The sequence below is a fragment of the Crocodylus porosus genome, unplaced genomic scaffold (genome assembly GCF_001723895.1).
Source record: "Crocodylus porosus isolate Cpor-Errol unplaced genomic scaffold, CroPor_comp1, whole genome shotgun sequence".
NCBI lineage: Eukaryota > Metazoa > Chordata > Crocodylia > Crocodylidae > Crocodylus > Crocodylus porosus.
This window is the reverse complement of record NW_017728911.1, coordinates 24,132,545-24,151,511: the sequence shown is the minus strand read 5'-3', so window position 1 is coordinate 24,151,511 and position 18,967 is coordinate 24,132,545. Positions and strand designations below refer to the sequence as shown.

Here is an 18,967-nt window from a genome sequence, read left to right as displayed (position 1 = left end):
CGCCTGCGCCGCGCTCCCGCTGTCCCGGGTCGGACGTGGGCGGGGCCTCGCTGAGGGGAGGCCGGGCATGGCAAAGCATTTCTGTCTCACACACACACACACACACACACACACACACGCGCGCGCGCGTGCGCTGGCTTCGCACCTTGGTCCCCGCCAGGCCGGCGTGGGCCGTTTCTCTCCGCCTCCCTCGTTACGCGCACGAGTCAAGTGTATGCTGAGTTGGGAGCTTAGTGAGCAAGGCAGACCAGGGCAAATGACATTCAGCAGAATGAGGTGAAATACCCTTGGACTAGAGTTAATCGTTTTTTACTGAGGGGCTGCTGATTATGCTTTGTCTTGTTCCACACCAAATGCAAACCACTAATTTGTATCGTCTTGCCTGAGTCTGTATTATGACTCATCAGCAGCAACTGTATCCCTCTTCTCTTACTTCAAAAAGCTGTTCCTCCTTCTTGCTTCAAAAAATCAAAACCCTTTTCTTGATGCTATTTTTGGTCCAAGTTACCAACCAGTTTCCTTCTAACCTGGTTTCTTTCGAGGACTTATGGTTTATGCTGCTTGTTCTTAAGTTTTTAGTGCCAGGTTCTGCTGTCTTTGCTCAGGTCATTCTACTCAGATAGCCTTTTTGGAAGGAATTAATGATTGCCTTGTGGTTCAATCCAAAGGTCTTGCTTCTTCTCTTGTCGTCCTTGACTTATCAGCTAGTTTTGAACCTTTGGATCATTCTTTATCAACTTGGCATTCATAGTTTTTCTGACTCTGTACTCCAAAATTTATTTTCTGACTTACTGTCTGCGAGCAATCTTTTATGGTATCTCTGAGACAGTCTTTATTCCACTCTTTGAATCCTGCATCCTTTTCTCTGTACAACTTCCCTGCCAAGTGACATTTATATTGTTTGCGGTCTACTGTACCACTCTGTAGTGGTGATACTCTGTCATATATTTCACAGTCTTTTATCTTGCCCTGCTCCTTTTTGGATGAAAGCCAAGTATCAAATAAGTCTGTCTGGAACAGAAATCATTACCTTTTAATTGTTATATGTAGGGCTCAGCTTTGGAGTCTTTGCTGTCAGTGAATAGCATTTACTCCCAAAAGTAAACCTGACTTACTCAACTAGGAAATGCAAATGAATAATTAGAGATAGCAAAGTGAGCTCTTTTTGGTTCATGCAATTTTGCCTCACTATTTGCAACATTGTCTACACTAATCTACCAAATTTCACTCCATTCATATCTCCCTGTTCTTTACTTTCATATCATTAGCTTCTAGGTCAGTTCAAGAATCCCACTTTTCCACTTAATGCTAGTAGTCAAACCAGTCACTCTTGTATTTCTTTGCTTACCACTTCTTGCATTTCTCATATGTTTCTGAAGAGAGAAAACCACCATTAGAACATAAGAATTTTATCCAATATTTCTTAAAGTCAGTATATATATTATTCAATATATTCTTCTGCTGTCATATATACACGATGAATGATCCAAAATAAAATAAAGCCAGTTTTAGTCACATAAGTATGTGGACATTGAACAGACTGCAACAACCCTAGGATCTTTGAATTTTACAAGACTTGGGGTAAACTGATACCATTTACTTGTGTGTTCCTTGCAGGTGCCAAGCAGACTGTTAGTTGCAAAGGAGGCTTTAAACACTCCAAGAGAAGGAAGCTCCTTCTTTCCTGGCTGGAAGGTGTATGCTGAGGATACTAGCATCTACAAAGCAGACTGTTGCCTACAAAAACTCATGTCTCTCCCGCTCAGTTAATCTCTAAAATCCCTGGCAACATTCATTTAATGGTACAATGTGATCTGATCCCCGATCCCAACAACTGTGCCTCCTGCCCTGGCACACGTATATCACAGGAAGTCCAACTATTGGGATCAGAGATCAGATCTAAATCCCACCACTGCTATTTGACAGTGCAGGGGAAGCCTGACTAGCCTCAGGGGGAGCCAGTACAGAGGAAGCTCGGGAGTGCTGGCCAGTTGGCCAGGCTGACAATCAGCTGAGTGTCCTGGATCCAGCTGACCTGGATCCTACCAGGCACTTGAACCAGCTCCAGTGTAGTCTGGGACCTGGGCTGACCATCAGTTCAAGACTGGAGCAGTTCAGGTCAACAATCAGCTGACTGTCAAAATCCCATGCCTCACAGCTCTGGCTGGATTGCTAGGTACAGAGCATCAGAAACTCCAAGCGTGGGGAAAGGAAGGGATTTTAAACTCTGCCAGAAGCCTCTGAGCCCCTGCATCTGACAGCCCAGTGGGGAAGCTGCTTCAGGGCCACCCTTTAAAGCTCTCTGTGCACCAAGACTCATGGTGCAGGACTTGGACAGCTCAGAGCTCCCCTCTCCCCAGCTGCCCATGTGCCCCACACTATAACATGGTGCCTGCAGTTAAGGAGCCAAGAGCTCCCAGCTCCCCAGCTGCTGCTTCCAGGGGTGCCCTGGGAACTTGAAAAAGAGGGTGTGCGGGGGGCTGCCAGCCACAAGCCCACTGTTTAAAGTTCCAGGGAGCAGCAAACTTGAGATAGGGAAGAAGCTCCCTAAAGTCAGGCTCAGGGTACCTCCCACTACCTGTCTCCAGGGGCTGGATGGGGACTCTGGGTCCAGGACCTGACACTGCCCCCAGCCTGATCCTGCTGATTGGATAGGGGATGGCTGCATCCCAGACACTGGGGCTGCCCTCTGCTGGCTTTCTATGCTCAGCCAAGCATCAGGAGCTGTCATGGGTCAGTTCTCACATGCCACGCATTCAATTTAAGGCATGATGTTGTTGGATGTGGTCCATAACATGAGATCCTTCCTGAGCATGCACACACTGATTAGAGGTGGGAAGGTTCTGGGGGAGCTAAACTTTCTACCTTGATGGTGTCAGTGACCCCCTTGGATCTGGGGAGCACGTGCAGCCGCTTGTGTGGTCCAGGTCAGTGCCATGTGCTGCACCTGAGTGCTGAGAGCACCATTGTAGGGTGTGTCGTATGCACGAGTGTGATTGGTGAGAAGAATGACTGACACGTGGTGTGATTTTGGTGACTTTAAGGAAACCTGAGACATGATTCGGTACGCAAATGGAATATGGATGCTTGAGAGTACTTGAGGTTTGAATGGTGTGTGGGTTTACTCGGCTGGTGATTATACCTGAGTGTCTGAGGCCTATGAGCCGTGACTGTAGCAGTGAGAGAGAGGGGTGACTTATCAGATTGCATTATAATTGGATACTTACCTGGTAAAAGCATTATTGGATCGGGACCTCAATCATCCATTGGACTGGTAATTATCGCCCTTCCCTCACTCTCGGTCTGAGACCCTCTGAGGGAAACGACTGAGGGCCTGACTGTCACTCCAGCACAGTGAGCTTGTGACAGCCCCGATGCTGCCCCTGCCAGGTTTGTTTATGGTGTACGGCAGTTAACAAGTGTATATAGTTCATGCTTGATTTTATGTATGTTCCCCACTGTTAATCTTGTTTTTTTGTGATCTTGAGTTTATAATATACTTTTGAACTTTATTGGAGCCTTGGTGTGTTGATAGGGTATATAAGGGCAGGCTGTAGCTCTATGTATATCCCTGACACCAATCCACCCCTAACAGAGATAACACATGAAAGACCCTGGCTGTCTGAGGAGGCCTAACAACCCTCTGCCCCTTAGTTTTCTCATAGGTGGTCAGTGTCCAGGACACCCAATGGTGTCCGCCTTTCAGTGTAACCGAGCCACAAAAATATTATGAATTATATGTAAAATATCTTTGTGTCTCATTTGCTACATTATCACGCCATAAACTGGTCTTAATATGTGGGCAGGTTATTATTTATGGTGTAATTAACACCTTAATCACCTCTTAAATGTAAGGTGTGATCATGCACAAATCTAGCATTTTGAAAAGGGGAGTGCAGATAGTGTGCACACACATTTTTCATAATGAGGCATAAAGTCAAGTGAGTTTCCTGCTGCTTCCTGAATAGAAATGCTACTGCCACTGCCAGGAAGTTGTTTTTAAACTTAGGGTGGAGCAAGAAACAAATGGCAGTGCCACTGTACCCCTCCCGGATCCACCCCTGCTTGTGCCATGGATCTTGAGTGCCACACTGCCTTCTGCCTGACTTCAGACTAACACAGCTCTCCACTTTTCTGTGGGTGCTATTACACACTAATAATATTTTTATAATGATCTCCAACTGTTACCAGGACTTAAAAACTTAAGCCTTCTTTCCATCCCACCTCCCACACTCTAGATCAGATCTTCTGAATTGGAATTTGCCTTTCTGGCTTTTTTGCTACAATTGTCTCTAGTCACACACTCCTGGAATAGTAAACTACTGCAGAAACAACCATGGAAATCCATTGCCATTAAGAATATACACAAGACTAGCCCAGTCCTGCTCTGATAGAGGACAAGAGGAAAACTCCCTGCAACTCCCATGAAGAATCAGGCTGTCCAAGTCTGATCACACAAACACTTCGACACAGAACATTATTTGTCTAAGAACCCTCTCCCTGCCGCCCCGTCAAACACTATCACCACCAAAACCAAAACTGCTCATACAAGTAATAAAACTCTACCTGTGCTTAGAGGTTTTAGATCAGGCCCCAAGTCATTACTTTTGTTTTTTATTCTGAAACTGTGTTTCGTTTAATTTGTTGGACATTAACTCAGTGGCTCTCAACTTTGTTAGACTTCAAGCCTCCCTCAGAAAATGCCACCTCTCAGGTTTTGCTTGTTTTTTGACAACAGAAAAAGAACAGAGCAATTCTTCTGTTACAAAGAATTCAGAAAGACCAAAACAGGGCAGAACATTTCTGACACTAGCGATTTCTATTTGAATCATGTTTGCATATCTAACAGTGCTAATGTTACTTAGCACCCTACAATGAAAGGAGCTCAAGGGACCCCGGTTGAGAATCACTGCTCTAAGTTTTCTGCTAGTCTGTGAAGAAAGGAATTGTAATAAATTTTATATTTAGATTCCTTAATGCTACCCATTATAAGCATTTTTAAACTAAAAAAATGCCTTTAAAGAGCCTCTGTAGCACTTGGTTCATAGCAAGAATTTGAGGTTTGGCAAGACAGAGTCCTGTGATCACAGAGGTGTCTTTTGCCATCCCTAGGGGGGAAAAGAACTGTATAAGACCTACAAATTTGTAAGCTGTCAAAACTGTATGTTCCCTGACTATATTCACTTTATTAGAGCTTGTTACTGAAATCCTTGGACATTCTCTTGCCACTTCACATGTTCCCCTGCATTTCTCTCTAGACATCGTACAGAACTGAGCTTTTGAACAAGACAGGACAAAGGCACAATGAATTGTCATGTAGCTGTTGTTTCCCTCCATTAAATATCCATCAGCCAAGAGGTAGGTGCACTGGCTTGGGAACAAGACCATGCTGCAAGTCTTGCTGCTGTTACTAATGCTCTGCTTTTTGCAGCCTATAAAATGGAGCAAGGCACTGACCCAGTTTAATTGCCACTTACTTGTCAAAAAATGTTTTCAGTGCTTATTTGCACACTGCAGTGGAAAGCAGCAAGATGTCCTAGCACTATCTTAGTCAGTGTATTTTGCAGATTGGCAAAGAATCAATAAATGTGTGTGAAAATTCTCCTTATTTTGCACTTTCTGGTAGTGTTATAACTTACAGATAGCCTTAAAGCATAGCATGGATAAAAATCTGACAGAAAGCAGGAACCAGTAGCTAGAGGGATCTGTTGCAAAAATCATAGAAGAGTGTGAAAAAAAAATCTGACCTAGATTTTCCAATGCAAACCCAACCTGGTCTCATCTTGTTTTCATTTTCCAGTGTATGATACGAAGCCCTTCTGTCAGTGTTAGTGATATCTCACACACACAGACCCAGAAATCCTTTTGATGGGACCCTATATTTGTCACAATACTCCATCCACTTCTTGTAAATGAAACAAAATTTGTGAACTGCCATTGAACCCTCTTTCCTTAGTAATTTAAGCAAGGCAATTACAGCATTTGACTGAAGCCATATTCTAAGCCTCCTGGCTTCGGTCAATGAGAAAAAATGAGATTCTGAAATTGTAATTAATAAAGGCTTCAGAATTATTCCTTCAAAACAAAAAGGTTGTAGTTACTTATGTGCTACCCCCTTCACTGCAAGAAAGAATGTAAGTGATGCTCTAAGTACTAACCATCTCTTCAGATAATTTCTTTCTCTCTGGAGTCAGTGAATTCCCTCAAAACATATACCTCTTAGGGAAACATAAGTTGTAAAAGGAATATTTGATTAGTTAATTAGAATATCTATCTATTCATTTATATATTTTTATGGCCCACATCACCTCCAGTCATCAGCTGTCATAGACATTTACCACTATAATGCAGCTTGACAACATGCGTGAGGATGCAACAGGGTAAGGAAAAGCTTGAGTCTATCTTCCCAGTATTTTTCCTGTACTGCAAAATTAAAAGAATTTAGTATCAATTGTTTAGTCTCAACTAATACCTTAATTTAGACATTTAAATTCACTTTTTTGTATTCACAAAGATTGTGGATAATATTTCTGTTGAACAATTTAAAATGCTACTTTATTCAAGATAAGTGTGAAAATGAGACACACTTTTCTTCATACACATATTCATATTTCACAGCTTTTTACTTCAGTTAGCCCAGCTGCACCAGCACAGGTAGGAGAGCATTTAATTCCTTCTAATACACTGTGAATGGAACAATGTGCTAAATCCCAACCACATGCACCTGTACAGCCCACAGGTTGGCATATGGGTTGCAGAGATACCATTAATGAAGAACAGAGCAAGATAAAAGAGCTCAGCCAGATGCTTAGATCTCATGTTGAATTTGAAGAGTTAGCAATGAAAAAATATTCTTCCCTTCTTTGTCTGCTTATAGTTTCATAATTTCTAGGATCGAAAGGTACCTGAACTCATGAAGTTCAACCCCCTGCCCCGGGCAGGAACGAGCACTGGGAACACAATACCCAAGCCAGATATCTATCCAACCTCCTCTTGAAGACCCCCAAGGTAGGGGAGAGCACCACCTTCCTTGGGAGCCCATTCTAGACCCTGGCAGCCCTAACTGTAAAGTAATGCCTCCTGATATCACGCCTGAACCTGCTCTCAATCAATTTGTGGCCATTTTTCATTGCTATCCCAGGTGGTGCTGGGGGGAACAGAGCCTCAACTATTTTCTGCTGGTCCCCTCTGGTGAGTTTATAGATGGCCACCAGACCCCCTCAGTCTTCTCTTGTGGAAGCTGAATAGATTCAGGCCCTTTAGTTTATCCTTGTAGGGCCTGGCCTGCTTCCCACTGACCATGTGAATGGCTCTCCTCTGGACCATCTCAAGGTTAGCCACATCCCTCTTGAAGTGCGGCACCCAGAACTGGACACAGTACTCCAACTGCTGCCTGACTAGTGCCGCATAGAGGGGAAGGATCATCTCCCTGACCTGCTTGTGATGTATCTGTAGATGTACAACAAGGTGCGGTCAGCCTTACTGACCGCTTCCTCGCATTGGCAGATCATGTCTATCCTGGAGTCAGCAATGACGCCAAGATCCCTTTCAGCCACCATGTTGACATGAAGGGTGTTCCCCAGCCTCTAGGTGCATTGCAGGTTCTTTCTCCCTAGATGCAGCACCTTGCACTTGTCTGCATTGAACTCCATCCTATTCTCATCCGCCCACCTCTGTAACCTGTCTAGATCTGGTTGGATTCTGTCCCTTCTCTCCAGTGTGCCCACTTCTCCCCACATCTTTGTGTCATCAGCAAATTTGGACAGCATGCTTTCCATGCCCACCTCCAAGTCGCTGATAAAGTTGTTGAACAGTACAGGCCCAAGGATCGAGCCCTGGGGGACTCCACTGCCCACATCCCTCCAGGCTGAAAACAACCCATCCACCACCACTCTCTGGGTGCAACAATCAAGCCAATTTGCCATCCATCTGACTGTGCAGGCATCAATGCCACAGTTGCCTAGTTTTTTTACGAGCATGGGGTGAGAAAGTGTCAAAGGCCTTCTTAAAGTCCAGGTAGACGACATCCGCCTCAACGCCCGCATCCAAGGACTTTGTGACCTGGTCATAATAGGAAACAAGGTTAGTCAGGCAGGATCTGCCCACAGTGAACCCATGTTGGTTGCCCCTGAGTGTTACCTCCCATGCTGGGCCCCCGCAGATGTGTTCCTTGATAATTTTCTCAAAGGTCTTCCCAAGGACCAAGGTGAGACTAACTGGCCTATAGTTACCCAGGTCCTCCTTTCTCCCCTTCTTGTAAATGGGGACCACATTGGCCCTTTTCCAGTCTTCTGGGATCTGGCCAAAGCATCACGAGTGCTCATACAGCCATGCCAGGGGCCCTGCTATGACCTCTGCCAGTTCCCTCAGTACCCTCAGATGAAGAGCATCTGGACCTGATGATTTATACACAGCCAGCCTCTCCACAAGTTCCTAACTAAATCATCCCTGACCCTAGGCATGGCGTCATGTCCCCTGAGCCTGTCCATAATCCTAGTAGGGGGAACTGTCCTGGTCCCTGCTCAGAAATACGGAGGCAAAGAACTCATTGAAGAGATCAGTTTTTTCCTTTGTTGCAATCACCAGATTGCCAGGCCTGTCCTGTAGGGGACCCACATTACCTGGGGCCTTCTTCTTACTCCCTATGTATTTGAAAAAGGACTTTTTGTTATCCTTAATTCTGAATCCGGGAAGCTAGTCCTATCTCCGTCTCTGCCTTGGCCTTCCTAACCACCTCCCTGCAATCACGAGCAACAGAGGTGTAATCCTTCTTGGTGATAGCCCCTTGCTTCCACTGACTGTATGCCATTTTTTGGCCCTTAGGCCCTCCTGGACGCCTTTACTGAGCCAAAGAGACTTTTTAGCACTCTTGCCTCATTTGGTTCGCGTTGGGACTGACTCCCTCTGAGCTTGGAGGATCGTCCCCTTAAGGAACAACCACCCATCTCACTGAGACTCCGAGTCCCCAATTTTCTCTTACTAATCCCCTTTACTAAGCTCATTGAAGTCAGCCCTCCTGAAGTCAAGGACTTTTGCCTTACTACTTGCTTTCACCACCAGATAGAAAAGTCCAGCAGACGATGGTCACTAACACCTACGTAGTCGAGCACCCACAGATCCCTCACCAGGTCATCGCCTGTGGCAAGGACCAAGTCCAGCAAGGCATTTCCTCTTGAGAAAACCAATTTTCAAACTTGCTGATTTAGAGGTCAGATGTGAAAACGCAACCATAATTTTTCAGAACAAACCTGTGCATAATGAGAAGGCCAAATATTTCTCAAACTTGTATTATGTGAGTGTCACAACATCACCTGAGCCAATGAAGTATCTCATGAGAGATGATTGCTTTCATTGTCTAACAGTACATTGATTTACTACTCTAAGTAATTCCTTGGGCTTTGAATTCCAAAGCATAAAACAACCATCCTTCACTGGTTCAGTTAAAAAAAAAAGACAGTCAAAAGTAGACCCTTGTCCATACTGGGTTTTCTGGATTAAGGTAATAGGTAATCCTTCCTCTTCTGACCTAGATTCACCCAGAAAAAGACATTAAAAACAGCAAATCCTTTTTATCTTGCCTGCTGAGCACTGGCTTTTACCTCTTCCTAGCATTTGTGGCTGGTGAAAGATCAATCTGGTTGGTTCTGACAGCAGATGAACCTGTGCAGTCTCTTTAATGAGCGCTTGGAGGGCTAAATTTGCTGTTTTCCTCTGAGAGGCTGCTTTCTATGGGAAGAATACACCAAAGCAGTGGAGCTTCATTAAGGGGGTTTCAAATACTTTATTCATTCAGCTACAGGAGGGTTTTCATTTTATAATAGAAAAGTAATTCTTTTTTTTTTTATTTCATTACTTTTTATTTTTAAACCACCTGAAGAAGGGAATCTCCTTTCCTATTCTCAGACTTTTCATAACTCATTGGTGTGCTGGCAAAATGGAATTGCCCCATATCATATAAAGATGTTAAACAGTAATTGTATAACACAATACAACTGGGGACAAGTCTATCATGCCAGTATACCAGTGAATTACACAATTCTGATTTACTGCTACATTTCATGTAGAAAAACATGCAAAAATAGATGTAAGAAGTCACAAAATTCCTTTACAGGACCAAACATTTGAAAAAATAGGGGACACCAATGAAAACACAGTTACAAGCCAGCACCCAAAGCAAGGCACATATGAGGCTGCTCAGGAATTTGAATGAGGTATTCAGGATGGATTTACTGGTAGCAGAGAGAAGCAGGAGAAGGGCCAGAGAAAAAGACAGAGAGGGCTGCAAGGAAGCACAAGACATGGAGACAGAAACATTAGTAATGACCTTGAGAAAAAGCTAAGAGAAAAGCTTTGGGCTTAAAGACTGATTCAAGGAGACTTGGAACTGTGAGCAAATAAAACAACATCCTTCTGCTTGATTCCACTTGTCTTCACAGAAATAGGACTTTGTATGTTCTTTGTAAACAAGCCAGATTTGCATCAAAGAAATAACTGATTCCATCATCAATTTCTCTTCCTGAAAGGACATACCCAGAGGGCTCTACATTTTAGCCAAATGCTCAGTTAGCCATTATATACATACCTATAAACCAGTGATTCTCAACCTTTTTAGACTTGAGACACCCCTGCTTAGGCCCCAAGGCACCCCTCAGAAAATGCCAGCTATTAGTTTTTACTTGTTTTTTTTATTACAGAAAAAATAATAAAGCAATTCCTTTATTTCAAAGAACTCAGAAAGACCACAACAGATCAGAATAACACTATGGATTCCTATCTGAAATCTCTGGGTGTATCTTGTGAATCTTGTTTCCACAATGAACAGTGATTAACATTGCATGGCACTCTGCAGCACCCCTGAAAGCCTCTCAAGGCACCTCAGGGTGCCATAACACCCTGCCTGAGAGTCACGGATATAAGCATTAGTTCTAAAATATGAGTAAATATTTGTTTTAATTTTGGAGGCCTCACTTCTATTATGGGGAAGTGCCACAGTTCAAGTGTGTTCCACAAAGAGGAGAGATTTAGGGATCATGATCTGTAACATTTTACGCTGTCATTCCCAGGGGCAGTACAGTGCTGACTCTTGAAAAATACAGGAGGCTCAGGCAGCCTGAGGCCAATCATTTGGTCAGATATATTTCATTCAAGCCTACATCTCCACGTATACAGTAACATGAACTGCCTACACTTTACACTGGCCAGTAATGTAACAATACTTTCTGTCAGGGCTGCCAAGAGAACCGCGTGGTTCTGGCGACATTGGAAATCTTCTAAATCTCACATGACACATTCTAAGGTGGAGTAGGGTCTAAAATTTGCAAAGTGCTCAGATTTTTTCTTCTGCTGAGTGCTTATAGGGATGATTAGCATGGGCATGCTATGACCATTGACTAGAGATTGCACATACTGGACTACATTTTGCTCTCACACTACATTTTGCACTCACACTTCAGTGAATCCAGAATAACTTCAGAATGACACTAGGGGCACTCACAGTGAAGTGTTGTGCGTGTAAATTGGAGCTTCATAGAATGGGACAATAATCCTTTGGGTGGTAAACTGGAAAAATAAACTGCTGTTCCTTCAAATGGAAAGAGGCTTTGCAGAAGTAAACCACCTTAGCTCTAGTTAGCAATTTTGTCCTAGGTACTCCTGCTTAAAGGAGCCATGAGGCCATTGGCTTCTCACTGAGCCTAAAACCTCCACCCTGATGATAGCACAAAGCACCAGCAGTATTTCCCCCATTTCCTTTCTTCCACCCAACCTGACATCCCTCTGCATCCTTGAGCCACTGGGTGCTGACTTCACAACTTAGCCTTGAAGGAACCACTGCTGACTCCTGGGAAGGGGAAGCAAACTGTAGAGCCACCCCTACCATTTCTGCCTTTTTTTAAGGTGCATTTTGCCTCATCTCTTCTCCTCTGCACCCCAGCATTGGTAGGACCATAGAGCCCTATTTCTGAAGTGGGTCAGTAATAACACTTAAATTGTATTTTTGTGGGAGTTTTGCTCAGGTCAGATGGTACAAATTGGACCCTAAAAACTGCTCTCTATTTAAAAAAAAAATCACATTGTATTAGACATATGCCAGCTCTGATCTGCTTCTTTGACAGGGGCCAAGGATGTTTGCTGGCCCAGAGCATCCTTCAGTTCTTTCAGTTGAATGTGGGTACTGCAGCATGGGCCCAATCCATGAACTTGCATCTCCTCAGACTCTTACATTTAGATCTGCTCTGCCTGCATAAAGGGTCTCCAAGCAGAGAGGAAGTTTCAGGTACCATGCATCTTCATACATCTTTGAATAAAACCTTCTAACCAATGGGGTCATTACACCAGTAACTAAATTAGCTGCTGCTGCAATAACCCTGGAGCTGAGAAAGGATTTGTATCCTTTTACCACAATTGATTCAAATTCTCTGCTAAGTTTGGTTAATAATTTTTTTAAAGCAATGAATTCTATAATATCATAAGGTGAGACGTAAGGATTTCTTATGGTGATATATTTTATTGAACCAACTATGTAGTTGGATAGAGTTAGATAAGCTTTTGAATGCAAGATATTCTCCCTCAGGTCTTCCATTCAAAAGCTAGTCTAACTCTGTCTTAACTGCATAGTCAGTTCAATAAAATATATTACCCTAATAAGTCCTTGTCTTTCACATAAAATCTGGATTATCATGGCTACAACACCACTCTGACACTACCTTAATATCAAAATGACTTATTTACACTATGCATCACCATGCCAGATTTGCAAAATAGCTTATTAGGGCCAGCGTTTTCCCTGGCAGATCTTCAAAGACAGTAACCAGTGTGCTGGTTTCTTCTGAATATCTAGCCCCTAACTTCAGTGCCTCACAATGGAAGTAGAGCTCTTTTCAGAACCTGACTCTGCTAAGTTCAGTATTTAAGATTTTCCTAACAAAGTAAAATCTTGTTAAAAGAATTATTTCAGGCAATTCTCTTCTGATTGTTCTGGCTATATGATCACTATTATCCTTCACAATTCATAAAAAAATGAACTGCAGCACACCCAAACTGAAATCTCAAAGAAAAACCCAATGGTGCTGAAATTATGCTGTCTCCTTGGCTATCTTAGGAGCCTAACAACATTGCCATAATTTATCACCCCACATTGTGGCCATGTGCTCCGTCTGAAGGAAACTGGACAAGACTATTTGGAGCTTGCCAACTCTGCTACTGTACTAGCCCATAGAGAGCATTCCTGAGACATGGAGAGCTCACCCCTTCACCCGCTGCAGAACAGCTGTGCTGCCTAGAAATCTCAGGCGTGCCTATCCAAGGAACAAGATGGGCCTGGTGCCAGGATTCCAACACCAGGAATCATCGAGAAGTAAGCCTGAAAGCTGGCCTCCCTCTCTCTAATGTGGGTGCAGAAATTTATCCCTGAGCTGCTAGCATCTCCTACTATATCAGTTACCTCTAATGTTTCTGCAACAGAGAGCCCAGCTGCACTATGTATCACATAATTTCATCTAGGAAGATCTACACAGAATCATAAATCACCTGAAACCCAACACTGAACTGGGTATTTTTAAAAACATGAAATAGTTTTACCTTCTGTGGCTAGATGCAGACAGGGCATCAAAAGCAGAACAGGTTGACAACTGTCCAACAAAGCAGGTTGTCACTGGAAAATGCTGATTTCTCAAAACCAAAATGTTTAACACAAAGCTTTCTGTTTCCATGAACTTCTGATGAAACAGGCAGGTTTCCATCTCCTGGCTGGTTCCCTGCCAGTTTGCCTGGCAGACTTGGAGCTCCCATAGCTCAGTGTGTTTGTACTGTCCTGAGACCAAGGACCCCATGAATTCAAGAGCTCTCAGGGGTGAGGCTTCTGGCTCACAGCAGGGTGCTTGGAAATCTCTGGGGACTCTTTGGGTTACTAAGCTCCCTGACATGGCTCTGAATCTGGAAGCCCGGCTTAGTCATGATACCATATTTTCTCCTAACCACAAAAGGCAGAATTATTTCAAGTTATTTTGACTGTACAGTTCAGCACTAGATTTCAGGTGATTTATGGCTCCATGGAGATATTCCTAGATGGTACTGTGTGATCCACAGCACTGCAGATTTCTCTGTTGCAGAAACATTAGAGGCAACTGATACAGCATGAGATGGTAGCAGCCCAAAGTTAAGTATCCTGCACTGACATGAAAGAAAGACCAGTTTAGACTCCTGGAACTGGATGCCATTGGGAATCCTGGCACTTGGATGGGTGAGCTTGGTGCTGCTGCTGAACAGGTGTTTTCCTTCAAGATGGAGAACTAGACCTCGACTTGAGCCAGGGCTCTAGGCTTCCGGTTCCGAGCCTGTTCTTAGCCAATACTCTCATGTCCCAGACTTGCTACTGTGAAGCCAGAGGTGCTGAGATGGGCTTGGAGGGCTGTGGCTCTGAGGCAGCATTGGCATTCAGGGCAACATGTTTTCTGAAAACTTCTAAATTGACACAGAACAAAAATGCTGGCCCAGCTTAGAGATCCTCACTGACATGACTCAGACCTTTGCCTGTCAGTAAAGAGCACGTCCTATGTCCCTGCTCAAAAGCCAACACAGAGCTGTGCACCTATGTCGGGGCCTGATATGTTCCATCCTGAGCTGGTCCTCTAGAGTTCCTGGTCCCATTACCTTGCCACAGTCTCTTGTTCCAGGAACCTCACCAAGTTTGGCTGACCACTTTTATCCTGTGCATGCCGTAGCTCCATAAATTTAGTGCGTCCTTTTGGCATCTCCCTAGTAAATACATCACCATGTACTTTCTTTTTGTCCACTGCAGCAATACTCATGTTCTCAGGCTCCCAGATAGGACATGTGCATGGCCCTTCATATCTCAAAATGCCTGCAAGGAAAGAGAAAGAGCCTATGCTTCTTTTTTTTCCTCCTAGAAATGTCAAAAAATGATAAGTTGCCCACTTTATCTTTTGGGTGATAGCATTCTTTGCTGTCTGGAGGAAGAGCATGAAACATTAGCAAAGCATTAACTCATCACATCATGGTTTATTTTAATCTTGTTTTAAAAATATATTTAAAATATTCTGTAATCAAAAGGGACATCCATTTGCCTTTCCAAGCCACAGTATTGAGAGACATACTCAATATAGATGTAGGCCTCTTTTACCAGCCTGGGCTCCCTGATTTTTATTTTTTTTTAGGCTGGGAACCCATTGAAGACTGAATGTTTCTGGCTTCCCTGAATGGAAGAGGGGGGTGGCTAGGATGGGCTCTTTCAGCCCATGCAGTGGAGCTTTTTCCAGAACTTGGTGACTGTTCAACTTATCAGTGAGTGAAGGGGTCTAATTAGTCACAGAAGAGGACTAGCAAAGGTTGCTGTACCTATTACCTGAATAGCTAGAGTTCTTGATACATACACATTTGCAAGCATCAATTCTTAGGAGTGACGAAAGGTCAAGAAGGATGATGACAAGCTGCTGAAGTAAGCAGTGTTTGAATCATAGCTCCCCCTGTCCCAACCACCACAGGAGAGGGAACACAAGAACCAAATGGACTTTGCGCTTGGCTATCAATAGCTTCAGTGATTTATCTCTGTAGAAACTGTGACGGTTCAACAGCACTTTCTGCCAAAAAACAGTGCTTCCCCTCTCACTTCCCTGGACAGCTTTCATGGAAAGGGAGTTTTAAGGACAGAGCTAATTTTTGGTGACTTTTAAAGCTGACAAACCTCTGAAGGGCCACTGAGTTCACAGGCAAAGACCCATTTCCATATTTAGATGAGCTTTTCTGAACTGTAATCCATGAACTCTGTGCTTTTACAAATGATGACAGGGTATTAGAGAAAAACTTCTTAGCTAGGGACAGAAATTACACATAAACCAGTATAATTAATCAGAAATCAGTTTATATCAACAGAAGTTCAGTACACATAAACCACCTTCAAAATGGCTGAAACTAGTTTAAGATAAACCTGGATGGATATAGTATCAGACTTAGCTGTTTTAGGTTAAATTGGTTTATTGTACTTCTGTCCCAGATTCCCTTCAGATTCAAGTTAATTCACAGTCCCTCAGCATCCCAGGATGCTTTGCACCTCTCCTGCAAGCCACCCCTCACAGGGAGGGTGGGCTAGTCTTGTCCCAAGCTGTCTGCTCTAGGCAAGCAGAGAGGTGTACTCTAGCATCCCCCAGCTTATGGTCTGGGCCACTACAGGCATGTGGATGCATTTCAGGAATCAAAAGTAAATAAATGTTCACTTACATATTGGTTCAATCTACATAGCTTAGACTAACCTGCAAAGATTGAATCGATTCAGTCTTGGGCTTTTTGACTGTCTGTACTTAGCCCTTTAGTCTTCTGTAACAACTTCTGGGAGGCATGTGGCTAAATAAGCAGTTAAGTGGATAAAATGAGAGAGACAAGCAGTGTATGGCTTGTGCAAGTGCAGTGTGGCTTTCCTATTTGCCATCCTCTTTGGATGCATGTGGCATGAAGTAGGCATGAAGCAGGAGATGGGAAAGTGATCTGCCATGCGGCTTTTGTGCTTACTCCAAGTCAATCATACCTACATGAGACCCAAATCTTCCCTAACGGTGAATGAATTGGCCACACATCTAGACATTCCCCCATGCCTCTTTCTAATGTTCCCTTAGTACAAAGGTATCAAATTCATCCAGTCCTGTAGGTCAGATGGGAGGTGCAGGGCTGCTCTTCAGGCCAGATTGGACCCACAGACTGGCCCCGCATTCTGGATGCAGCATGTGTCCTGGAGTGGCTGGAGTGGGTGCCACCTGCAGCCAGGGCTGTAGTGCACAGCCCAGTGCTGCCGCTGCTATGGGACTATGGTGCATAGCCTGGAGCCACTGTTGCCATGTGGCTGTGGTGTGCCATCATGAGCAGCATACTCACATGGCTGCTCTGGGGCTGTGCTGTATGCAATGGATGCTCTGGTGCCCTGGGACCTGATCTACAGTGGGTGGCATGCATCCAACCCACTCCACACACTGCCTGTTTTCCCCACTATCAGCTTTCCCAGCTATATGTGTCTGTGACTTCATCACTCAAAAGGCCTTCAGGGAATCCTCCCAGGATATCCAGGGGTACAGCTGCTCAGGGTTCACTGTGAGCTGAGACACTGTCCTGGAAACTTCTGCAAGACCTCCTCTCCCGCTTTCGCTTGACATAGAAGGTCACCTATGTAGAAAAGGGATTGGGAAAGGCAGTGGATCAGTGCTTGGAGTACTGGCAACTAGCTCATTAAGCTCTGTGTAGCACTGACATCACCTAACCTCTAGTTTCTATCCTTTGCCTTTCAGTGCCCCTGCTTGGGGTGCTTGATACCCTCCTCGCACTGCCACTTGGTCTGGTGAATGCCCAGCTACAGCTCCAAATTGCACTGTGGTGGCAAATGTCTCTGATATATCAGTTGATATCCTGGTGCATGAGAGATTCCTCAATAGATTCACCAAAATGCATGTGTAGTCTTCTATGTACTCTGTGCTGGCAGTCTGAACAGTCTGTGAAGAAAATAAAAGGCTAATGCATGAACAACTGATGCCTCCTGAGATGGGGGGTTGGGGAAGAGAAGGCATCATTTGTAAGCGTTGACAGCGAGTGGGGGCCAGCTGTAGCCACCAGCAGTGGTATCAGTGACAGGGAGGAGGGGTGGTGAGTGGCAGGGGGAACTACCCACAAATGCCGGTAGCTATGTCAAAAGTAAGTTGGGGGAGGTGGTGACTGCTCACAGAAGCTGGTGGCAGCTTCAACAGTGGCCAGTTTCGGGGGGCACATGCCCCCCCACTCCCTCCCTACACATCGCCTATGAGCTAAAGAGTAAGCAGAAGGTTATAAAATAACATACACCTTCTGTTGAACAGTGGACAGGGCAGGGAGGAGCACAGCAATCTCGAAGACCTACAAGCAGAGAATTGTGGGAATACCAAAGGAGGATAGCCTTTATTGGACTCCTATAACTCATGGTTACATTGCAACCATGCTTCAAACTGATTGTGCAGAATAGCAGCTGAAGTGGTTACCCAACTGGGAGCTGAGCAGGCCCTGCAGGAAACAAGTGCAGCAGTTTTCAGTGTGAATGATAGTAGGGTGGGCAAGACTGCAAACAGGTGTCTATCTGGTAATGCAGATGTTCCCTAGATTATAACATCACACCTGCTAATTAAGCCACTTCTGTTCCACTAATTGAATCACTCAGGGATTGCTGTTGTTTCACAGTGTACTTGTTCTCACTACATTAGCTTGAGTGGCGCTACCTGTTACAGGCCAAGCCAGCCTTAACTGTGAGGACCTTAGGCTAGGTGTCCCCATCAAATCCTAAAGGAAAGGAAGAAAGGTGCTGCTGTCAGCACAGCTGTATTCCAGTAGGAGCTTGCACTAAGAAAGTTCAGCAGTAGTTAGGCACAGGGAATGTATAGCTTGCATGGTCTCCCTGTCCACACACTATCCCAGCGATTTGCAGCCAGAGATTTCAAACAGAAAAGTTGTCATCTTTCTGAGTTCTTTGCCACAGAAAAGCTGTTCTTTTTCTGTATTAAAAAATAGTGAAAATCAAGAGCTGGCATTTTCCAAGGGATGACGTAACATTATCCAGGGGTGCCTCCAATCTAAAAAGGTTGAGCCTCACTGCACTCTCCCTGCATTGTGTACCTGAATTCCATTTGATCACAAATTGTCATCTGGTGACACCTGGTGGACCACTGGCATAAAAAATAATCCCTCTGTTACCTGGAGCCTAGCTTTATTTCTGTGGTTCAGCTGGTAGTAGCCCCACATCGATGCCAACAGGATGTGGTTTAATTACTCCATAGGGTCCTCCCGAATGAGGCAGAGGAATATGATGGGACTGCTTCTCTGCTAGATGCATAGATCTTTGGCCACATCCATCCTAGTCCGGTGACACTCCTGCTGGAAATAAATACTGCATGTACTGCTATCTGTAAATAGCAATGATTTGGGATGAGTGTGAAAAGATCATGAA

The 18,967-nt window shown here is 44.3% G+C and overlaps 1 protein-coding gene across 1 annotated transcript in view; it reads right to left on the bottom strand.

Annotated features, from left to right (window-relative positions):
• The window catches only part of GATM (glycine amidinotransferase), a 32,644-nt gene extending 17,837 nt beyond the window's left edge, over window positions 1–14,807 (bottom strand). The window contains exon 1 of the mRNA XM_019533168.1: window positions 14,650–14,807. Within this exon, the coding sequence (XP_019388713.1) occupies window positions 14,650–14,807 (158 nt within the window). The remainder of the gene's footprint in view (window positions 1–14,649) is intronic.
• Between the last annotated feature and the right edge of the window lie 4,160 nt (window positions 14,808–18,967).